Below are 26,400 nucleotides of genomic sequence, written 5' to 3'. Positions count from 1 at the left end.
TTTTAGATTTCTGATTTTTACAAGTTACAAAGCCGCTTGATAAGAATGAAAATTCTATAAATATGTTATGCTATATACAATTAAATGGCGCAAATGGAGCTAGTATTTGTGTAACACGCACCCACGCACACACACACACACACACACACACACATAGTCATGGCTTTAACAGTGTCGTTTGGCCGTATTAAAATAACGCGAATACATGAATGTAAATATTTTGAAATAAACTTTAATACCACGCTGGTTATTTATTACTTTAGTAGCACGTGGTTAAATAACGTCAGGCAATTAAGAAACGCGTGCTTAAATGCATTTTTGTAGTACCGCATGCTTAAATGTTGTATCTAAGTTCTATCTATTTTATTTATTTATTTGGGTTTTACGGCGCACCAACACAGTATACTAGTAGGTTATATGGCGCCAAACATTTAACCTATACTGTGTTGGTGCGCCGTAAAACCCAAATAAATAAATAAAATAATTAGAACTTAAATACAACATTTAAGCATGCGGTACTATAAAAATGCATTTAAGCACGCGTTTCTTAAGTTCTAATATGACAAATCATGGTCATGTCGACAGGCATAGTGGTTCTATATAACTATTAGCATATAATATCGACTAAAGGGTAGGGTGGGGTGGGGGGTGCGCTTTCAACAGTGTTCAATTCAATTAAAACACTCTTTGTCTATATAATACTATTATTTCATAAGTAAAAATGAAGTAAAGGTCTAAAGATGAGACCATCACAAATTTGAATTTAATTCAGTTAGACATCATTAGGACCTACATTTTCTAACTGTTTGCCAATAGAAAGCATACAAACCGTTCATCTTAACAGCAGCTAAATAAATAAGACCATGACTGAAACTTTACAATCTGAGAACAATCAAAATAACGAACAGACTTTTTTAGTGTAACTATGTTAATGTTTATGCAAAATTAATCAGTGGATACTGAATTAACATCATGGTTGCGATACTTTCAGATTCCCGTGCAATTAATGTATTTGAGGAAACATGTACAGACACTACATCAGGCTTTGAGAAAGACTGTACTGATACATTCGGTTATTCTGTTTTTTCTCTTATTCATGATCCGAAGATTACAAGACTTGCTTTGTCAGACGGTATATTATTAATCAAGAGCAGAAAATGAATTACACTGTACTGCAAGGGTACTATTGTACTCTCAGCATGTTTCATTAAGGTATCTATAAGTTTCTATGTTGTTTCTATCAAGCAAAGCAGTTTTATTGTAACACAAAATCATTGCTCCCCCAAAACGTGTCATACATATGACGTTGAGAGGAATTAATATATTCTTAACTTTAAAGGCGCCAACTGATGTTTACAAGGCGGTTAGTATCAGATATAACACGGTAAAACATTTCAGAAGTCCACACTGGTCTGTGATCTGGTTACAAGGAATAAAAATACACGGAATTACAGTATTATAAATTTGTTATACAGGTTTTGACGTGTTTACACGGGTTTTTATAGCCTGCCAGAGAGTCATTTATGCCTCTCCCAACTGCCTTTGTTAGTATAAAATCTCAGTCAGACAGGCTAAATGTTCTCGTATATACCCCGTCAACATGTATAACTAACAATGTGTAGCGGAAACATTTGAATCATAGAATCATAATGTAGAGTATTTCATCTAGTTATGATTCAGGCAATGCTAATTTAAGTGTCGTCTGCAAGCCCCTGAGAGTTGTAGGAGGAATATGCAGAATAATTTTACATTGTTTATTCGGATATTCTTAGAAAACTAGCTTTCAAAGGCGCCGGTTCGATCACGAGCGCATAAGATTCATAAAAATTATAATATTATGCTAATTATCTTTGTCTAGAACTCTTAAATACTGTCTTTCATAACTCCAACAAAAGAACATAATCTTGAATGAGACCGACTAGACCATTATTGTAAATATTGAGCAAGGTCATGGACATTATACTATCTTCACTGAGTTAATGACTCAAAATAACAAATCATCGAAAAACAATGTGTATGCAGTCAAACGCTTGTTCAAAAGCAATCGCATATAACAATTAAGAAATATGTATTAAAAGTAATAAAACGTGGTCTAAAAATGGACAAAACACAGCTAGGATTTTACCAATCTACAAAATGCCATAGCTGTAAGTGAACTTTGACTTCATTACTAGAAGGAGTATACACATTTTACAAATGTTTCAAGTATGGCTTTATGTAGGAATGTAGAAAGCACTATATCAACTATGAAAACCTCTGACCAAAAGTTAGATAAATGCGGTATGTATCCGAAATTTCTGCCACATAATTATAACTACTAGTACCATTTAGAAAACACATTAATTAATGTTAAGAATAAATATAAACAGATGGTTATGGTTGATTTAAAAGCGCCGTCTGTGGGGCGATTTAGAACAGATCACCCAAGGTATTATAGAGGTATGCATCAATTATAGACATCTACCCAGCACTCGTCTTATCATCACGAAATTCTTCTTACATGAGACCACTGGACGTCGCTTACATTTCTAGATGATCGATGAGTAATACTCTGAAATATATAAAAATACAGGCTTATAAGCATTCAATACTGGTATCAAATGACACTGTTGCAATTACCGAAGTAATGCTCGAGACCATTTTGCAGTATACAGCTCCGTTTCAAAAATGATATAGCCCCGAAATATTTCAAAATAAATTGTTACAGAAATGTTTAGCTGATATAAAACACGCTCCTTTACTACTGGCGGCAAATACCGTATATCAATTATACAGAGACGTCTATCGCTTTTTAGATGTAGACAGCAACATATCCGTTTTTAATCGTCAGGCACCAATATTACTTCTCAACCAAGGCGCAAACTTTGCATAAATCTACTTGCGCCAGGCCAGAAAAATAAACACTGCACATGTTATAGCCTACCCCAAGGTATACTATAAGAACCATGTAATGAACGGGAAAATGTAGTATCCCATTTCAATCCCCCATATCTCACCTAAACGCGCAGTTCGGTAAATGGGTACTACGCATACTGAACAAGTGGTAATTTATTTTCAATCGTGCACCAATCTAATTGTCTCAATATTTCATATCACAGAGACACGCCGCATATTTTATGCTTTCGTCAACGTTACAGAAAAAAACTTGGATGAACTTCCCTGATGAACTTCCGGCCTAGACAACACAGCCGTGTGCACATGTTAGGCGAAATGTAAGTAAACAAAACATAATGTAAAATATTCACAGTTACACGATAAAACCCGAAATGGTGAATGAAAGTCAGCTTAGAAATGATTCTGAATTTGAAATCATACAGTGGTACACATTTGAATTGTTTATTTAATTCACATCGCACATTTATGTTGCATATACACATTCTAGCGTACACGTGTAGTTAAACGACAATTGACATACATTTCCATATCAGCAAGTCAGAATAATTTTGTTATCTAGGCCTGAGCTACATTAGGGAAGTTCATCCAAGTTTTTTTTCTGTAAGGTTGACGAAAGCATAAAATATACAGACTGTCTCTACGATATGAAATATTGGGGCAATGTGACTGGTGCACAGTGGAAGATTTATCACTTGTTCAGCATGCGTTGTACCAATTTACCGAACTGCGCGTTCTATGTGAGAATTGTGCGATTGAAATGGGTTAGTATATTTTCCCGTTCATGATCATGGTTCTTATAGTATATCTAGGAGCAGGGTATGACATGTACAGTGACATTTTCTTTCTGGTCTGGCGTCAGTGCATAAACCTGTAATTCCTTTGTCACGTTCTGCAATAAATAGCACTGTTTCCCTACTGATCCTATTAAAGACTTTTAATCGGTCATTAAGAGCTTCATTTACGGTAGATATCTGTTGCTATATGGTTTGCTAGATCTAGATATATGTATGTTGAAAACAATACATGCAATAGTAATCATGGTTGATGCAAATATTCTGGGTTTACTTCGTTAACTAAAGGCAGTGTCATTTTTGCTCAGCAAACTGAAATGGCAACTAGAAACGTTGCGAAAACAACGCATTATTTAATATATGTAAATATGATCTATCATGCATTATTTTGAAACTGACAAAGATGTTAATCTTTTCACAATAATTTGTGGGTACATTATTTTTGGAATAACGTTGTACAAATACGGTAACTGATGGTGGAAACAATATCTCTTTAACGTGGGCAAATAATCAATGGAAAGAGAAACATTCGTTGAAACGCTAAACAAACTTATTATTTTAATTTGAGAAAATGGAAGTAACTGTTAATAAGACAATTGCATCAATGTAACAACTGTAATTGGACTTATATGAAAAAAAAAAAGATACACCTTAAATTAGAAGATTTCTTCTTTCAACTGAATTTAAACTCGCACTGAAGTACCTGACCTATTGGCTTATGAGGAGAGTTGCTATTTGTCAGTTATGCGATGTAAAATGTTGTGCTTTTTGAACTACTGTATCCGGGATAAATGTTGCTTTTAAAGTCAAAGAACAACGAATGTCAAGAAAGAGCCAAAATAGTGCAACTATAATATACACAAAAATGTCTGGAAACAAGACATATTTTCTGATATGTAAAACGATATACAACACTAAAAATGATTTATTATAGATTTGGAAAACTAGACACAAGATAAAATAATCAAAGTCTTTTGTAAAGAGACTATATCTTGGCAATAAGCCAATAAATTGGATGCCTGATCTGTAAGTAGTCTTCCAGAACACAACACAATCACATTAGAAGTCTCTATTACTTTATCTGAAGACATTCTGAAATGTTGGGCTTATCTGAATTGCTACGCAATTGAGGGGATCTATTGTTTCATTATAAGGGCTTAGAGACCTGAAAATTTCAGCGCTTATGGGCAATATACCTTTCAGATGTTTAATTCATCTTATTGATAATTAGGGATATTTCAATCACCATTACAGAAATGCAAATGCAATGCTCGAAAAAAACACCATAAAACAAATACATGATAATATAACGTATTTGACAAACTTGTAGAATGTAATGATATTAATTTCGAATCAATCTGAAATTGATGACACTACTGATTAATGAAATCGAACAATATTTACCAGTGTGATACATAGTTCATCCGCTTGCCCCTGGTGATGGGATGGTAGGAGTTGTGTCACATGACGGAGTTCGCTGAAACCGCTGCATTAACTGTTCTAATGGTATTATTCTATTGCTAGATCTATTACTGTAATCACTACCGCAGTCAAAGTTTGAATCAAAATTTGAATGCTCACTGTTTTCCCTTTGTTGTCTGAGGTCCCCATTGTCAGGGGGGAATTGTGACGATGACGATGAGTTATGGAAGCTGTTATTAGGTTCATGGTCCTCGGAGGGCGTATGGTCATGTGAGAGAGACAGAAAGTAGTTCTCGTCATTTTCTAAATTGTCTGAGGGACTTGTGTCTGTTTGCCATGTAATAATACCGTGGATATCAGAATTTTGCCAAATGTTTGCTTTGCTTGGGTTAAACGCACTTAATGCCACGCTATCACTAAATAATATTTCATCTTCCGATTTGTCAAATGTATTTAACTGACTCTCGTCCGTGTAGGAATCACAAGATGGCTGCTTCTTTGGTGGCGGCTGCTGAGCTAGGTTTGATTGGTGCATATTGTTGTCAAGGTTACCCGTTTTCACATTTTCATCCAAGATATTATTATTCTTAATTGCATTAGGTGAGATAGTCTGATCAGCAGTTTTATTTAAGTTGTCATTGATGCTTATAAATGTTTGTACACCATTGTTACTACTGTCGAAAGATTTCGACTCTCCTTTGTTTATACCGTAAAATACATTTTTCCTGTTTGAGGCCAGAAGGTTTTCAGACTCATCCTTGTGCTGAATGTCTTTTTTGAGTATGGATTTGCGTTTCGGTGGGGGAATGTTTACAAGTGAGGGGGTGGATCGTCGTGTAGGAGAACTATGGAGAGAATCTTGACCGTCTAACAAGTGGTGTGCACTGTCGAACAGTCCTCCTAAAATATAAGGCAAACAGCACATAAAATAAGTGTAAATACGAATTCAGTATAAAAGTCTAAGGACATTGCTTAAAATAAACGTAAAATCACACTAACTTTAACTCTTTAAAGGTCAAAGGCAAGCTTATCCTGAAATTCTGTCAGTTCGTTGAACTCAAATTGTTTTACCGCGAATGACGTCAATTTCCCCGACTGACAATAAGTGATAAAATATCAACTACTAGTAATTATTATAATGTATACTGTACAATAAAGCCAGAGCAATTTATTTTGATAATTACATGTTCCTGTAACTTCAAGAAGATTAAATATTATTCCTAGATGGATTTACAAAAATCAATGTTGAAAGTTAAAAGATATAGAATGTAATATAGTCTTTGATGTAACCTTTTCTATATAATGTAATCTTTTTTCTGTACCGAATCCGTAACAGATCTTAAAGCCGTACATGTATACACCCTTTTTGGGTTTTATAGAAATTGATCTGACTGGAAAGACGGTTCCTGGTGAGTTAACATGAAGACTGTTATTTTTTATTTAGGATTACTTTAAAAGCCACATGCAGATGGGTAGTCATGTTGGGTTTTATATCGTTAACCTTGTTAAGAGCAGGTTTATTTTGATCCCATGATGTCGAGTTAATCATGTTAGGTTTACCTAATTAACCTTGTTTAGAGCAGACTTATTTCGATTTAATCAAGTCAGGTTAAAGTCCTATGTCGTTGGGTTAGCCATAGCAGGTTTTATGTAGTTAGTCTTGTTCAAAGGTGAATTAATTTCAAGCGCCTTCGGGTAAGCGTGTGAGGTTTCATTTAGTTTGCCTTGTTCAAAGCTGCAAGAAATAAATAGGCCAATGAAGTTGGGTTAGCCATACCAGGTTTTATACAGTTAGTCTTGTTCAAAGTTGAATTAATTTTATAACCCAGTGCATTCGAGTTAGTCATGTAAAGTTTATTTAGCAAGTCTTTTATAAAGCTGAATTACTTTTATTTAATAAGGCATTCGCATGGCGTAAATTAATTATAGCAGTAAAGAACAGAAATTAGTAAAATGTTTGATTAACAAAGCATTATTTTGCTGTAAGGATATAATGAGTCCAATAAGATATGCATAACACTATGAAATGGTGTTCAATTTCAAACTACTGAAAGTCATGAAAAAGGCAAATACCTTTTCATACAAAAGAAGTCATGCATTCAGCTTCAGGTTTACTTAAGAGCTAATAAGAAAGTTCAAAAGTTATGAGAGTACCATAAATAACAAAAACACGACAATCTGCCTATATCTGAAATGCCAAAGACAAAATTTGCCATATTGACGTCACTCTTGCGCCCTACAAGAGTAGTAAATATACGATATTTGTTTGTTAGAGTGTAAGGTCGAAATATCTTTCACAAGTCTACATCTGTAAGAAACGACGTTCCCGAGTATAATATATTTTGGACTTAGATGTAAAACGAAACAATTTTCTTTGCATTTCATAAATTCGTAATGTTTCAATCTACCTACGTAACCAAATGAAAATATATTAGATACCTTTCACTGTGGAATTATAAGATATATTTAAATGTTACCGAAATAGTTTCTATTTAGAAATATTTTAAGAAAGTATTTAGGATTAGATTAAAATACCATTGTCGAAATGGTGTTTAGGTTAGTTCAACTTTTTTTGTCATGAAATCGAGCAGGATGTCATAACTTCAGTTCCTAAAATCCGTATGGACTGTCAGACAAATTGTATTCAAGACTCGTACAGCCGTACGTTGTAGTAATACTGCACGTTTGCAAACACTGCAAATACCTTTCATTGTTTCATATATCAGTATGAAAAGAAAACTGCATTTAAACATCAGGACTATGTTTTTGTTTTTTTGTTAAAGCTTACAAAACTGTGAAGGTACATTCTGGAGTACACCTAGTAAACTTGTTTTTCTTGATAATTCAGAAGATGTATTTTCAGATATATATTTTCATAATATAGAAATCTAACGTGATTCTAACAGGGTAGAAATAATGTATTAACAAAGCTCCACAGCCGTTGGTAAGAGTGGGTATTTATTTCAGTTACAATAAAAATTGTGCGCCCCCTTTCTCATATTAAAAAAACATATCTTTTCCCATGCGAGTTTTTTTTTACTAATTTACACGGAAAAGGACGGAAAAGAATTGCACATATTGCTGTACTTCTTTTATCCTGACCTCGTGTTCGCCAAACAAATTCAGTCTCAGCTGAGTTTGATTTGTCACATATATCTAAATTGCATGTTTAAAATTAAATGCAAAATTAAGTGACTGTTTAGTTTTAATGATCAGTCTGTGTAGGAATTTAATCTTAGGGTTTAATAGCATTTGCCATCAAAACTGAAATCTGATAACTCACTGAGACCAAAAAATGCTATGTAAACATGAGACACTCTGAGTGAGCGTGTCTTTTATAGCTTTTATCTGAGGTTAAACGATATTTTGCTCTCTTTGTTGCAGTTATCAATCTTGGAAATATTAAACTACGTGTGTAGTATTTTCAGAAACATTTATACAATATACAAAAATACCTTACATATATAGTATATTTCTTTATATATATTCTAAAATACTGTGAATTCATTAATATTAACATTATATATTTCTTTTGAGAATCAGTCTGAAAACTGATAATGCATTGTAACTATATAAATGAAACTAAACCTAAACATTCATTATCATCTAAGAAAAATTCGTACCTGTCAATGCATGAAGATAACTTTTAATATTATGATATAATGAATGATTTCTTTTTTTTTTTTGACATAAAGGTTCTTCATCAGTGAATATAAATAGATTCTTTAAATTCAATTTGTCAAAATTAATTATTATGATCAATTGACAACAATAATCCCCAATGCATTTTGGTTTGCATTATATTGCGTATTTGGAAATATTTCTAAGCAAAAAATGTATTTCTGCAGAATGTTGGAATGACAGAATTTATTAGGTCAAAAATAAGAATTACCTGATATTTAAAGAAAAACCTTTAAGAAAAATTTGATGTGTATACAGTCGAACCTCTATTCAAAGACCGCACTAGGACGAGTCAGAAAGTGGTTTTCGTATGAGGTGGTAATTTACAGGTTAAAGTGCATGCAGCAGTTGTATAAATCGGACCAAAAGTAGTGGCCTTCACGACCAGATGGTTTGTTGGCAGTGGTCTTTGGAAAAAAGTTTGACTGTTATCAAACAGGTACGGATTTTTCTTCACTAGACAGGAGATAAGTCGCTGGTGTGACCACAGAGGGCGCAACACAAAAAATGCATTCCAAAATGTATCATTACACAACAGAATGTCTGTCTCGTATTACTTTTAATAGTAGGAAACATCTAAAGCAAAGAATTTGAAAGCGAACAATAAGCGACTGGAGGGCATACACTGTTCGTTAACTTAAAAGGACATAATACTCTGTCTTTCTTGCTGAAACCTTGTTCAATTTTACTAAATATTTTCATCATGTATACATAAAATGTACATGGTGTAATTTTGATGAAAAACTGACATACGACTTGAAACAAAGAATTCATTATTATGCTGTACTTTACACATCTGAAATGTCTTATGACCCATATTTCCACTCGCAAGTAGTTAATTCCTTAGTTTCAGCTATATATTTCCTGCTAAACGCACATTTATTGTTGTAAAAATATTGACATATTATGAACTGTACACTGATGTAAGCAGTACGTTTCTTAGCTTCATGAACCATGTCTATTTCCCCGTTTCTAGAGGTGTGTCTACCGATTTTAGCAGTTAGCTATTTTGTACCCTTGTTTCAAAACACACGATTAATTATACAGCTCCTATCCAAAATGGCATACCCTATAATATTGCAATATTATTGTCATGTCTAATAAGTTGAACGATGCTGTTGATTTATATCTATAATACCTGTATTTCTTTCATACACGAGTACATTTATATATATATATTCGATTTTTGTTATGGGTAAAATGATTCCGGAGTACGGTACTCAATTCTGGTACTGGCAAAATGACCAATTCTTAACTTTGTACACGAGTATGTCCAGTTACAGCAAACTATTAAATACACATTTATACACTGATTGTAAAGTCCCTTGGTTAATTTTTACAATACCTGTACATTATATGCATGTGTGCTGTATGCTCATTTACCGCCTTAAAACATCAGTTAAATTATAAAACTTTATTTAGTGCTAGGTTTGTTGTTGTACTAGAAGAACTCGTTCTCAAATACGTCATCCATTCAGCGAATGCACTTGATGTATGTAGTAAAAGTGATAGCTATCTCGATATTATTGATATAATGAATAACAATGGGGAGTGATATCTATGAAAGTTAACATGTTTTATAGGTTACAAAACCGACAAACATAGCAATCGCTTTTACTACATGCATCAAGTGCAACGTCTTTCCTTTTTCTTAAATAAACAACATATATTGTAAACGAATTCCTCCATTATAAGAAGAAACCTTACATTCTATTACTGTAATGCACAAAGAAATGGTGTATAAAGGGTTATAAACTGGACCGACGCACGTTTTGAAACCAATGCAAAGAAAAAGTTTTTTTAGTGTTAGCATTGCATACTTTTCACTGACAATTTTAGGCCCCGCAGGAAAATGAAACACAATACAATTAAGTGCACATCAACAATATCACTCAACTGATTACGTGTGTATTATTTTGAAAATGACAAAAATACAAAACTTATTTCGCAATATTTCGAGGGTATATCATCATATTGGAACAGAACCGTGTCTCAATTCCTGTATGTGTTTAAGTGATGTAAGTGGTACATTCTTACGTTTCAAGATGTACGTTTATTGATGCAAGCATTGGAACGCACTTTTTAACAAGAGATATCCCGCCTTTCTTTTAAACCTTTGTAAAAGCTTGCCCAAAATTTTCAAAAGGGAAAAAGTGGTTTAATTTTGAAAAATGTAAACCGGAGGTATTGAATTTGGGTTAGAATGCTCAATGTATGATGTCGAAGACTTTGAAGAGTTTGAAGGTATTCTTCAAGAAAGATGCATCCATGCAGAACTTTCACTAACCTTTCTTTGCATAAAAGCACCGCTGTTCGGTGCATATCACACCCGAAAAAATGTGCCTATCAAAGACGCCTACGAAAAGGAAAGTTAAACGCATGTTTATTGACGTTAACTTTAACGGTCTTGTTTCAAGCTACATGATTATTAAAGTTAATAGCACATTTTCCGTTTCAGAATGTATATTCGTTCTTTTCAAAATGTATATTTATATATTTGAACAGTGCATTTCCTGTTCCGAAATGTTTGTTTATATCTGCCCTGGTTGTGAGGCATATTTTCATAAATTTAAGCATAATATTTCCAAGTTTTTTCTACGAATCTGGCATTATATTCTAAAGTTTAAAGATGTATATTATAAGATGAATTTTGCATTATATTCCCCGTTTCAAGATGTATGTTAAAAGATGGATTTTGCATAATATTCCTCAGTTTCATGATGTATGTCAAAAATAGAATAATGTTTAGTTTCAGCAAGCATGACGAACTGAGGGGGTCACACCAATCACTTAACAACCTGAATATATCCATGTTATCATACAAGAACGACCTGGTTCTTCAGCTCAGCAAAAACCTTTCATCTGTAAAACAACAACATACTCATTAAATGTAAACATCTAATTGTAGTTATAGATAATTTTCTTTCATTTCAGCGGAATGTACCTCTCCATACTAAGTGATCTTATTCTTACACATATCAAACACAATTCTTATGACTTTCGTTTCCTTTGCATTTCAGATATAGACTGGAAAACAACTGGGTGCATTCGTGAACAATAACTTAACTGACGCAATTTTTTCTCATATCCTAGAGAAGTCGAGAACTAGAAGTCTTGAAATTAAAACTTTGCATCCCACGTAATTGCCGATACAAAACACCATAATAGCAGAAAAAAGGTTTTCTTGCGAGACGCTGAAATTGTTAGGTGTTAGCTACTAATTATTTGGAAAAGACAGAAATTAGCAATGATCGCGTTCAGCACTTCTTGTTACAGACCCTAAGAGCATGCGTTCAGTGGTCATAAAAAAGCATTAATAATCTATCTAATATTGTTAAAAGCTCAGAGGAGAGATGTGTTTAGTGCAAAATTATTAAAATGGATTGACATACAAAATGCATCAAAACGTACAAACATTGTAAAAGTTCAAAAATGACAAAAGCAAGTCGAGCAATAGATTCTCATCATCCTCATTTAAAATTCAGAACAATAAAGGTCAAAACAAATCAATTGGAAGACTGAAACAACGAAACAATCAGTTCGTGCTTCGTTTTAACAATTTTCTTTAAGCTTTCTACGTGTTAAACACTAAAGGTTTTAGACGAAATTAGTCAGCGAACAGGTTAAACAGTAAAATGAAAATCTATTACAGGACATACATATTTAGTTAATACAAGTAAGATTAGTAATGTAAAGGTTTCATACCTGACTTTGGATTAATTATTAGATGGTAGTTTGCAAGCTTACGACCAGTGGAAGGACTTCCATGCAATTTACTCGCAAGGGAAACAGCCTTTTGGAATTTTAATTTCGGTTTCGGAATTGCTTGCATATCACGTATATTGTCAGTTGATGAAAAAGTTCGCTCCATCACCTCTCCAAAATGAAGGTGTCTTTCATGTGCATTTTCAGACCGATGTCTTTTCAAACTGCCGCCTCTTTCACCCGTCTGACCTTTAATTTTTACAGCATGGACGTTATAACGTCCTTCACCCTGTAACGGAGGCTGAGAATTAAAGCGCTGCCATTTTGCCCTTTTACTAAAATCCACAGCGTGGATAGCGTCCCTTGAAAATACTTCGTCGGAATCACATTTAACATTTTCACTTTGTTTAAATGTTTTATTATCTGAATCAAACATTGTATTGGAAGCACTTTTAGTATTTACACTTGCAAAATTACTTGATGGCAAACTTGTGAAGCTATGAGATTCTCCAAGCGGATTTACATAGATATTATTTTTCAATGGAGTATCCAAACATGAGTTATGCAAATTGTGTCTCTTTACGCTTGGACTTGTGGGTAGATGAGTCATGCAAGATGTGTAGGTGTCGCTACTGCTCGTGGTGCTATACTGTCGTGCAAGTGCCTTCAGTTCAATGCATGGTTTCTCAGAAACACAGTACGGCGTGGCTTGGCTACAACTCTGACCCTGTGGTGATATATATCAAACGTGCTAATTGTTTATATAATACATGCGTAGTGCATTTTAGTAAGACTGCATAAAAGTCTTTTGACAGTCGGACAGTTTTAAGTGCATGATTCAAAATCACTAATGGATAGGGAATTCTGGTAAAATTTGAAAATGTCTATGCAAATAATGTCACGTGGTTTACACACATTTGAGAGATGAACAAGTAGTCATAACTCCCCCTCCTTCTTTACCTGGAATTGAAAAATGGGTTCTGCGTTACTCTTTTCAAACGGCCTGTTAATTTACGGCCAAACTTTAACCCTATCTTGGGTTTAGGTTTAAAATGCATTAAAAATAAGCAACGTATGCTTGAACTAGTCGAATTTCTGAGATCTAAATTTATGGGATAGAAAGTTATGAAATTCACTGTCGTCTTGTAAAAAAACTCAAGTGAGAATTATGAAACATTTCACACAGATAAAATAAGCATGCAAGTCTATTTTTAAGTTAGTAATGCAATATTTGTATACACTGTCTTAAGTTTTTAACATTTGTTAATTTTATATAACATAACATTATGTATTTCTGACATAACTTAAGGACCAAGTTTTGAAAACTGTAGCACTGTGACAACATATTCAGCATATTTGCAAACTGATCACTTAAGATAACCTTTTTATACATACACTTGACATGCTTTAAATTTTTGAAATGTCTATTAATTATATACATGTTCTACATTTTCGATGACTGATTACATGTACGTCATTCTTTTCTATTTGGTCCTTCAGTCATTTTGATTTCAAGAATAAATAAGGTCAGCAAATGTCATTCATCATATACAAGTATAATGCAATGCGCATGTCCGTGTAGCTGAAAGCAAGCATAGCGTTATAATGGTTATTAAAACATGCTACAGGATGAGGAAGTTGATAAAACATGCCAGTATGTTATATAGTATGTTTACCTGTATATCTGCATTGAGTTCCGGTTGTGATGACGTCATCCTACGTAACGATTCCTCGTCAGCGTCCATCAGGTTGGTCGCACTGGGATTTGATAACCCTGGAAGGCTCTTTGATTCGCAACTTTCGTTACCAGATCCATTTTTAGTCCCATCATTATTAACCTTCATCACACATAATGGAGGGCTTGCATTTTTGCTGTCTATACTACCCTCGTCATTTGCGCCTCGTTGGCTACCAATATTGACCTCCATAAGGTCAACACTTCTTGCAAATGCATCACGGAGGTTTATCGAATGAAACGAGACTATGCTTCCTGTGCGTTTAGCACGCTCTAGTGCATCACGTCGCTTAAGAGCCTTTTCTCGACGCATTTGATCTTTATAAAATTCCGCAAAATTATTGACAATAATTGGAATAGGTAACGCAATAACTAGAACTCCGCATATACAACACACACTACCAACTATCTTGCCAATGACGGTTGTCGGGAATATGTCTCCATACCCAACGGTAGTCATAGTGATAGCGGCCCACCAAAATGTCTCTGGAATACTGGTAAATTTTGTTCCTGTCTCATCTTTTTCAGCAAAGTAGGCAAGACTTGAGAATAATAATATTGTTATCGCTAGAAACATTAACAACAGTCCTAACTCTTTATAACTACGTTGCAGAGTGTAACCTAAAGACTGCAGACCAGTTGAGTGTCGCGCTAATTTCAATATCCTAAGAATTCTCATTATCCTAAATATTTGAACAACTCTACGTACATTTTGAAACTGTGCAGTCGTGTCCTCGTTTGTTTCTGTCAAACCGAGGGAAATAAAATAAGGTAAAATTGCTAACAGATCTATAATGTTCAATGGAGCTTTGAAAAATTTCCATTTATTTGGCGACGCCCAAAATCTTGCTAAATATTCTAACGTAAACCAACCAATACAAACAGCCTCAACTATTGCTAAATCAGGATTATCATTTGAAGTGTCTCTTTTGGTAGTTTTTTGAGTTGGAGAGTCGCTTTCAGCGTCTGTTGTTTGTTGTGGCACAACTTTTGTTTCTTGGAAGTGCGGCATAGTATTTAAAGTCAATGCAATTGTTGATAATACGATGAATAAAATGGAAACAATGGCCACAACCTGAAAATGAAGCACAGGGTCTAGAATCGTCTCTTGTCATACTCACAACGCCTCAGAGACCAAATGTTGCTTCCAGTAACGTTTTCAAATTCATAGTATTAAGATGCATCTGTTTAATCATAATTATTTAGCCACTGTGTAGTTAGCAGTTAGAAACAGGGCTTGGGAGCATTAACAAAGTCGCATCCAGATCAGACATGCTTTGCTTGATGAGTTCCAATAAAATTGGTTTAGCGCGCATGTTTAACAACTCGGATCAGGCCTTATCATAGCTGGTGAGCATTTGTTTTCTCATGGCGCGGCTCAGTTAGTGTTTTTAGGGGGGCTTAGACAAAAGTCACAAACAGACAAAAAATTCGCGTTTCTCAGTTTAACAATACTGGATATCCTTATATAGCCACTGTGTGGCATTTATTTTTTGTCACTTAGGTAGACGAGAGGGTCAAGGAAACTGCATGTATACAGCCAAACCAACAAGACTTAAACCATACAGCCGAACAATATCGAGATAAACTGGATTCACCAACAAGGGAACAGTACTTGTACAAAGTTATACAAGGAATAGCTTGTACATACAAGGAGTAATTTGTACATATAGGGACATGGGGTACATAACTATACAACAGTTTCAGCACATAAACTATAACAATATCCACCAATTTTAACGCTTTAGTGAAATCATTCAGGTATCAGGGTCTGAATCCGCAACTGTACAGCAGGATTACTTTGGAAGAAAAACAAGTTCACACACGCTACCGATAGCGTTGTTGCTACAACTCCGATAATATTGCGCAAATGACAGGCACAAATTGTTAAATTACGTATTATCGATGAAGTTGAAATGCTCTAAAGATACGAGAACACCGTATACTGTCATATGAAAGATTGATTTAGGAACGGAAGTCAAGGTATGAGAGGGGTCATCCACAAAGGGCACTGAACATAGTATAGTGAGTAATAGTGTGTTGTATACAGCTAGAAGAGGCCTGTTAAAGCGCAGATATTCCTCTGGTTAGAATATAGGCAAATGAATTTCAGATTAGCAAATGTCGTCTTTCAAGTGTGTTTGTGTGCAGTCCTATTTACAGAAATTACAGATGAGAGGAGCCTTTGCTGCTATAGGCTGAACTTTCGTATATGCCTGTTGTCAGGCAACTAGGACTGAATAGGATTTAACACTTCTCTCAATGATAGTAGAATCTTTCAACGATCGATGTAAAATAATTCATTTTCATATATGAAAATTAATAAAAGATAGCTTCAAGGCCTGATAATTTCAAACGTTTGGCTTTTATCGTGCATTTTAACATAAAACATTTACGTCTAATAACGTTGTCGTTTCCAGGGGGTTTAGCAGGAGAGTAAACTGAACGTGTGTTAAACATCGAGACTTTTGCACTAAAGCACTGTTAACACACCATTTAAAATATGAGCATTCCGTGGCATAGGGTACTTGTATAAACGCCCTACAACGATTAATTCAAAAGGAAATGATGCCAACGTGATCAGGTTATAACACACTAAATAGTTGTTGTTCTTTATTCTATATAAAATTGACCTAATTCCAATGACCGCAGCACATATCAGGATCCATTTTAAATTTCTGTAACCTACATTTTCTTGAAGAATATTGTCAGTACTAACTAAAAATCAAAAGAAAATTTGGGGTCATGTTTGATGCAAGACAAATAATTTCAGTCAAACACACAAACTGCAAAATCAGCTAAAAAATGAGACCCCAAATTATACTGGTGGTGTATGATCTACGTTTCCATGAAAAATTTTGTAATGTTATTTCATTATGAAAATGCTATCTACATGTCAAGCATAGATCTGTCATGTGATTTTAGCAAAATAATTGCAAAGAAAATAAGGAAAATAGCTCTACAGAGCAAAAAAAAACTGAGGACTATTTGTATCCGCCATTATGCGACTACCATTTTTTTCGCGCCATTTTTCTTTTTAGTGTCTGTATGCCATCAAATAACACTTGGCATTCCAGCGAAAATTTAATGACGTTAATAGACAAAATATCATTTAAAAATGTTTTAACACGTTTCATGCAAGAATATCGTTAACACATGTTTGTTTCATGTAATAACATTTGCAGAATCCCTATGGATACGTATGTACCCTCGCCCTACAGGGCTCGGCCACCAACCAATCCGTCAGGATTCTGTAGGTGTTACAACAATAATAAACATGCGTTATCCCCACATTATAGAATATGCCATATAGACGTGTTTTCACACTGTGTGGAAGATTGGCCAGTTAAATTGGCAAATACAAGATTTTTCAGTACGAGTACTTGAAAATAGATATGAAAGACCTACTGAACTATTGTTTTGTAATTCATTCATTAAACCTCGGCACTGCAAATAAGCAAGTCAGTGATTTTGCACTACGCACACTCTTGAAAGCACTCTGTTAGTTTGCATGCATTGCCTGGGGAAAGTATTTCATACTAATGGTTGTCTTTAAACGAAATTATTCACTATACCAAACTGAAAAGCTGTTTGCAGTACCTTAAATAAACACTGTTCCATTTATTAATTATTGAATAACAGACGTGTTTTATTATTTTTGTGTGTGAGCTATTTCACTTGGTAACAAAGTGTCTCTGACAGGTCACGAAGTTTTTGCTGAATATAATTATATATGGAAATGGGATTTGAAAAAAGATGTATCAGAAATATTACAAAGTACAATTAGATGTTATTACTGTGCCAGTGTATTTATTGCTAGGCAACTGGAAATATATGTCATTGATTTTTCAAAATAAGTATTTAAGACTGCACATCGAGTACACATCTGAAAGAAACAGTTGTTACGTGCTTATTCTTTTGAGTATATTCTAACAACTCTAATCGTTCAAGTTATAGCGAGACAAACAAGTTGTCGTGGAAGCTTCACCCTGAAAGTTAAGAAATTTAAAGAATCGAGAGAGAAACAAGAATAAAGATACCACTAATGTAGATCTATAAATACCTATCTGAAAGAGGGGCTTTATTTAAGGAAGAACAAAACATGCTGAAAACTAATTCATGCCGGGAATGTGAAGAATACTAATATTTACCGTACTATAAACGCTACAAAGACTTTCTATGTACTCTAGTAAAAGAAAGGTATTTCAAACTTTAAAGGAAAAAAAACAGGAGCTATTTGTAAAACATATATGCCACCCTTGATGTCCTTTCAGAGGTAACTTGGTGTGTACATTCTAGTCCTAAATTTGACTTGAACATGACCCAACAACTCCCTAAGCACAGAAAATCACGATGGTAGCTGTGGTGGCCAAAGGCTAAAGCTTTCTTGAGCGCCAGATCCTAAGCCATTTAATTCTTAATGTCACTATGACCTTAACCTTTGACCTCCTAACTCGAAAACTGCACAAATCATCTACTGAGCATGGTCATTAAGGCTACGAAGCCGGTCGGCCTTGTGCAAAAACATTTCCGAGATATTGATCAAAGAGCATTTTCATTATCACAAGGCAGTCTGAAGGACAGCTAAATCCCCCGCCACTGCTATGGATAGTGAAAGGATAAACCTTTGATTTTAGCTGTGACCTTGACCTTGAACTGACATGGCTGACTCATGAATTCTGCACGACGTCTTGATGAGGTGATCATTTGACCCAAGTTTCAGGAAAATCCTTCAAGGGGTTTAGGAGATACAGAGCTGAAACCTTTGACCTTCAGTTGTGACCTTGACCTTGAGTTGACATGGCTGACTCATGAGTTCTTGATGAGGTGATCATTTGACCCAAGTTTGATGAAAATCCTTCAAGGGGTTTAGGAGATACAGAGTGGACACAAAATGAAAGGCTCAAACCTTCGACCCTTAGTTGTGACCTTGACCTTGAGCTGGCATGGTTGACTCATAATTTCTGCACATCGTTTTGATGAGGTAATCATTTTACCCAAGTTTTATAAAATTCCTTTAAGGGGTTTAGCGGACACGAAATGGAAGGCTCAAACCTTTGACCTTCAGTTGTGACCTTGACCTTGAGCCGACATGGCTGACTCATAAGTTCTGCACATCGCCTTGATGAGGTGATCGTTTGACCCAAGTTTGATGAAAATCCTTCAAGGAATTTAGGAGATATAGAGCGGACACAAAATGGAAGGCTCAAACATTTGACCCTAAGTTATGACCTTGACCTTGAGCCGGCATGACTGACTCATGGGTTCTGCACATCGTCTTGATGAGGTGATCATTTGACCCAAGTTTGATAAAATTCCTTCAAGGGGTTTAGGAGATATAGAGCGGACACAAAATGGAAGGCTCAAACCTTTGACCTTGAGATGTGACCTTGACCTTGAGCCGACAAGGCTGACCCATGGGTTCTGCAAATCGTCTTGATGAGGTGATCATTTGACCCAAGTTTTATAAAATTCCTTCAAGGGGTTTATGAGATATAGAGCGGACACAAAATGGCAGGCTCAAACCTTTGACCTCGAGTTGTGACCTTGACCTTGAACCGGCAAGGCTGACTCAGGGGTTCTGCACATCGTCTTGATGAGGTGATCATTTGACCCAAGTTTCATGAAAATCCTTCAAGGGGTTTAGGAAATATGGACCGGACACGATTTTGTTACGGACGGAAGGACAGACGGAAGGACGGACGGACGGAAGGACGGACGCAGACCATTCCTATAATCCCTCCGCCACGGCGGGGGATTAAAAAGTAACACCTTTGACCTACTGTTCAAAAATCTCTTGGGATCATCTAAAGACCACACACAACATCTCATGAAGCTTGACTACTAAGAACCTAAGCATTCACCAGTTACCGATTGTAAGCTTATTTCAGCCTCAAGATCAGTGTAACATTGATCTTTGATCATCTACTAATCCTTCAAGTAGTAGCGGATAATCTACTGATCACAAGCAATCCTCCTAAGAAATAGGACAATTCTACGCCGAAGTATTATTCGGAAAATAATTTAGTTTCGAAATCACTGTGACCCTTACCTCTTACCAGAGCAAAAGGGGTCATATATAGACCATACCCAATCATCCCATGTAATTTGACTACTGTAGGTCCGATCTTTCTCTAGTTATATATCGGACACCATTTTTAGTGACCTTTGACCTACTGGATACTACATCTACTTGCAAAAGGTGATCATTCTATGAAGTGTGACTACCACAGGTCCAAGCATTCTCTAGTAATTGACCGGAAACTGTGTGTTTACCTACCGACCGAAGAACTGACCAAACGACAGACCGACTTACATGAGCAAAATAACATACATTGTACCACCTCTTCTCCGAAGGGGCATAATTTATTTCTATCGTAAAAAGGTATGGAATATCACATACCAGTAATACATTTAAATACTTCATTACATGTCCTTAGAATCCTGCGCAAATCTTATAATGTATACTTTTTAAGAATAACTGTGAAACAAAACATATGGGACAGAAAGACAGTGTAAAACAAGTGAACAGGTCTCTCGTGCGAAATCAGAGCTTGTGAAAATGTGGTTTTGGGATTGGGGTGCTCGTACATGTAAACGTATAAAACACAGTGGCTAAATTGAATGTTAATATTAAAACTACATTCTCATCAAAACTTTAACAAATCAAAAACACAAAACAGTTAACCGAAAAACTAAAAGCTAGCAGTATAAGCTAAGTGACAAAGAAACTTTCGAATAATGTGAAAAAGGTGGTTGAAATAATCAACGAAATAATTAAGTGCTGTAACATTTGGTCACTGAATATTCACCTGAAAATACAAAAGTATATTATTATATCATAAAAACATCATTATTATTAACATTCGCTTTTGTTTTAAATATAAATGCGAAATTCATTGTGTAAATAATGGAAACAGAAAATATTTAAACTTGATATTCCATTTACCCTTTCAATATCATGATCTAAATTTGGCAGCATTAAATAATACTTGCATATGAAATAAAAAGAAATCACTTTCACCCTAGAATTTTCTTTCAATTGCTCCTGTATTAAGATATTAAGCTTTGTTTTCAGTTTTAAAAATGCCATTCAAAACTGGAATACAGCATTTTCTGATAACACATCATGATTCACACTCTGTTGCTACATTTTGTAAATGAGGAAATATATTAACAAATCTTATATCAAGAATTATGCATTTGAAGAAGTAGTGCTTACATGAACGTCTAACTGATATGTACGAAAGTTACCTGTATGTTTTACAATTACCAATGATATATGTACCTAATTCAACCATGAAGAACTCCGCTCAACTGCGGAATTGTGGCATTATTGTTATCTAAACATGAATAATGTAATGGAAAAGAACGAAATAATAGGAACATATACCAACTTTGAAACAGACGTAATAATGTGCAGTGACCATAAACATCCTGCTGATGGCAAGTCAGTTGTAAATTCTGGCTACGTTGATTTTCATTAGAGCAAGTTTTGGAACGATGCGCTTTCATGAGATAACTATTTTATAAACCTGTCAGAACTGGTATACATTGGTACGTAGCATAGCGGATTCTTTACAAAAAAAGTGAAATTGTATTTACGCAACGATTGTATCAATTTTATTGTAGTTGAAAAAAGCAGTGGGGAAATTTTTCTTCCTAGTACATTCTTTAATCAGAATAATATTTTTCTCTATTTTTCATCACTTATTTTACACAAAAACAGCATCGATTGACAACGTCATAGACTAGCAGTAAAAAACTCGGCGGCGCTTCATTATCTTGCGATCCTTTTCTTGTCTAAAGGTCAAGTGGAATTCGGTGTCTTGGAAATAATAAAACTTATTCTGACAAAAACTGTTTTACATTTCTAGCGTCTAGGTTATATCTCTGTATTAATCACGGCAAAGAACCTGTCAATATTTTGGCACTCTGTACCGACAATAAATAGCGGCTGTCAACTTGATAATACAGAAGTAGGCAATATCGCTGAATCTTGGGATCAAATACAAGGAAGTAGATTTGTTACTTTTCCTAATGAATGTTTCAGAATACCATGTTGCGTAATAACATATATCCTTGGATTCTGTAATAAAAAGAAACAACAGAAAATTTGCCAATATAGCTAACAATATTTACAAAGATTTCAGCTGATATAGAAAGCGTCCGATCTGTGGAGGTCAATCTTTAAATTTGCCTTGAAATAAAAAGTTGGTAGTCTTTTACTGGACATTGAACACAAAGTTATTTATTTTCAATGCTGTATTTTGTATGATATCTAAACTGTTAAAGAGATCGAAGCGTTTACACTACCATGTCCCATCGCAACGAAGGTAATATACCATTATCGCTGGACCTCTAGCTATAATTTATAATTAACCGAAAAGCATAGGACATAACCTTTATAAAGCGAACACATTTAGGCCAAGTGATATCAAAATACCCGCTTCAGCTCTTTCTTGGTGTAGATGTTTCTGCAAAGAGCACTTGTGCAGGAAGCATCAAATTTAGGATGGCCGCCATCGTGAGTAAATGCGAGATTAACAAGAGAACGCATCGAATTTCATTATCTCTCATGAACAATTCAGCCAGATCAACAAAACTTCGCATGGTTGCGTTCTGTGCTTCTAAGGACCTTCCCATGGATTGTTTTGGATTAAGTCTGGATTGTTTTGGATTAAGTCTGTATGTTATACCATGTTTTCTTATTTTGTACGAACAAAAACGTGCATTAAGTTTACGTGCATCTGTTTCTATACCACAAAAACGTTTGGTGTGTACGCAAAAATACTTTAATTTAAAAAAAGAATACGAAGTTATTTACACATTCCAAATTGTAATGAAATTTCATTTTAAAATGCAGTGAATAAAGACAAAAGACAATTTATCTCGCAATATAAAAATATAGGATTAAGGCATGTTTTTCTTTCATGTAAAAATTCTGAGAAATCAAGATGGATCTGAGAGTTGCGGTTTTGACAGACTGCATGTTTTGGAACGCGGCTTTCCCTATTGGATATTTATTCTTTGTTGTGTTTTTTTTTTCAGTTGACCCACGTGAGACGCTTCAAGCTGTTAACGGTACATGTTTAATTCATGCATTTCCGGGGACTTTTGTAACTGCCCATATTTTGCACATAATAAGCAGCCAATTAGCATTTTTTTGGAGTTTGGAGTCCTTTATGCATGGGAATATATCACAAAGGCCGAGCGCTTAAGAACGACAAACGAGGGTTATTCTACTATAAACCTTATTTATATACATATTATTTCGATTCTAAAATAACGTTAGACGAGAATCAGAGGAGTATTTTCATCAAACATAAATTACAACTGCGTGCTACGCCGCAGCATTTGGCCAAAATACGGTGCAGCATAGTTGCAAGGTCGGTTTATTGCAGAATAACCCGAGATAGATTTTGCTCTACAAATATGTAGGTTATTAGCTGGTCGTGTTAAATTGAAGAATATATTGCTAATTCTAGTAAATGTTATCGGAAATACAGAAGGATTTTGTAAAAGCAAATAGGAATCAGACAAAGTGACTCATTAAGATCTGCTTTACTTCCTGTAAAATTTAGATCATGATGCTTTTAAAATTTGAAGCAACAACATGGGTTTAGTTTGTTGTCCATGGAAAGTGGAGTTGATCAGTAATTAATATATCCATAAATAATGTGTCCAAAAGGAGAAAATGATCATGCTTGTTCTAACCTTTTGTATCTAAATACAGAAAAAAAGATTACATTATTTTATACTTATTTATTTAAAGTCGATTATAAAACGGGTTATACGATTTATATCAATCTTTCTCGACAAAACATTCCTTACGATACATACAACCGCCACGAGATAAAGATATATTCAAAAGACATGGCAAAATCTCTCCCAATATACAATGTATTTAGATCATCGGAAATTGTAAAAGTATCGGAATGCATACACAGCAGTTTTAACCGATTACGCAAAATATGGTACGGGTATATGCGATAGCCACTGATAATATTTTCTATTATGATACTGCGTATTTCAGTACAAATTTGAGCCGTGCCATGGGAAAACCAACATAGTGGCTTTGCGACCAGCATGGATCCAGACCAGCCTGCGCATCCGCGCAGTCTGATCAGGATCCATGCTGTTCGCTAACAGTTTCTCCAATTCCAATAGGCTTTAAAAGCGAACAGCATGGAGCCTGACCAGACTGCGCGGATGCGCAGGCTGGTCTGGATCCATGCTGGTCGCAAACCCACTATGTTGGTTTTCTCATGGCACGGCTCATTTATGTTTCAGTCCTGTAACTTTTGCTCTTATGTAATGATTTAAGAGAATAACAAATGTATGTTTCAGTCCTCTACCAATCATTTAAGTAAACTCGGTGATTATTCATACTCAGCAGACTTCATTATATTGTCTTATCCGTGTAAGGATCTTGTTCGACTGATTAGGAAGTACGCTCCCGTCATTTTCTTACAGATATAGACTTTAGATAAAGCAATTTTCTGAACGAACTTGTAGGCATATTAAACAAATTTATGTCAAGAAAATGGTAGAGACCGCCGCTGAAAACGTCAGCAAATGTAGGAAGTAACAGAAAAAAGTTCAAAGAGAATTTGCCGAACAATTTTACATATTTTACTGCAACGAACTGCTTAATGTGGTTAAGAAATATACATTAAAATGCATCAAAATTATCATGATTGTCATGATCCGCTCTTTATATTTCAAGAACATGTGAAAAGCAGTATAACTGATAACTGAATTTCTCATTTAGTGAACTAACCACAGCTTACCAGGAAAAGTATATAAAAATTGTTAGACTGTAGGAAAAAAGATCATGGCTCTAGTTCAACTATACAGAAAACTATAGTACCGCCTGCAAGATCAATCAATACCGGTTGTTATACTGTCAAATACCTGGGTGAGAATAGAAGCTCTACACAGTTCTATTCAATGTTTGTCATGTTTCATCCTTCCCTTGCCTAATGCGTAACATAAGTGGTCACCCGTTTTGACTTCTCTCTAGAAATTGTAGAGAAATCCTTGGCATTCAGTCTGCATTTTACTTGCCTAACAAAATCGCGACGGTGGAGAATGTCGGATGATTTCCCAAAGGTATACCGTGACTGCGAAGGCTTTTAGAATACTAATTTTGTTTTCTCCTAATTTTTCAGTGTGGGCTGAATATAAAACACGAAAGGTGTTTAATCTGTTAAACTTTACTCTCGCAATTGTGCACATCAGAAAATACCTCTTCCAATTAAAACTAGAAAATGCTTTTGTAAAAAAGCGCATGTCTCCCCCAATGCAAAGTCCTATAGGCAAGAAGTCAATAGGGGTCAGGAGCGAAAGTCAAAGAGACACTGATGGTTGGCTGCAATAGGGATCATCTACTTGGCATGTCCAGTCATCCCGCTAAATTTCAACACTCTTGGCCTAGTGGTTCTCAAGTCACTGTTCAGGCTCCTGTGACCTTGACCTTTGATCAAGTGACCTCAAAATAAATAGGGGTCATCTACTCTGCATGTCCAATCATCCTATTAAGTTTTAACATTGTAGGTCCAGTGGTTCTCAAGTTATTTCCAAAAAATGATTTTACATGAACAGGCCACTGTGACCTTGACCTTTAATAGATTGATCCCAAAATCAATAGGGGTCATCTACTCTGCATGTTCAATCATCCTATGAAGTTTCAACATTCTGGGTTAAGTGGTTCTCAAGTTATTGATCGGAACTGGTTATCAATGTTCAGGCCTCTGTGACCTTGACCTTTAACGGAGTGACCCCAAAAACAATAGGGGTCATTTACTCTGCATGAACAATCATCCTATGAAGTTTCAATATTCTGGTCAAGTTCTCAAGTTATGATTGGAATGGTTTCCATGTTCAGGCCCCTGTGCCTTCACCTTAACAGAGTGACCCAAAATCGTTAGGGGTCATCTACTCTGCATGACCAATCATCCTATGAAGTTTCATCATTCTTGGTCAAGTGGTTCTCAAGTTACTGACCGGAAATGGTTTTCAATGTTCAGGCCCCTGTGACCTTGACCTTTCACAGAGTGACCCAAAATCATTAGGGGTCATCTACTCTGCATGACCAATCATCCTATTAAGTTTCAACATTCTGGGTCAAGTGGTTCTCAAGTTACTGACCGGAAATGGTTTTCAATG

General features: G+C 35.2%; 1 protein-coding gene across 2 annotated transcripts in view; it reads right to left on the bottom strand.

The window, feature by feature from the left end:
* Positions 1-746: 746 nt before the first annotated feature.
* The window catches only part of LOC123524911 (potassium voltage-gated channel subfamily B member 2-like), a 173,180-nt gene continuing 147,526 nt past the window's right edge, over positions 747-26,400 (bottom strand). For both annotated transcript variants that reach the window (XM_045303522.2, XM_045303526.2), the window contains 4 exons: positions 14,171-15,304; positions 12,495-12,783; positions 5,091-6,008; positions 747-2,551 (listed from right to left, as the gene is read on the bottom strand). In XM_045303522.2, coding sequence (XP_045159457.2) covers positions 5,107-6,008; positions 12,495-12,783; positions 14,171-15,304 — 2,325 coding nt within the window. In that variant the 3' untranslated portion in view covers positions 747-2,551; positions 5,091-5,106. The remainder of the gene's footprint in view (positions 2,552-5,090; positions 6,009-12,494; positions 12,784-14,170; positions 15,305-26,400) is intronic.

The sequence above is a fragment of the Mercenaria mercenaria genome, chromosome 3 (assembly GCF_021730395.1).
Source record: "Mercenaria mercenaria strain notata chromosome 3, MADL_Memer_1, whole genome shotgun sequence".
In the NCBI taxonomy this organism is placed as follows: domain Eukaryota; kingdom Metazoa; phylum Mollusca; class Bivalvia; order Venerida; family Veneridae; genus Mercenaria; species Mercenaria mercenaria.
The sequence above is the reverse complement of the archived record's forward strand: the minus strand, read 5'-3'. Positions and strand labels throughout refer to the sequence as shown.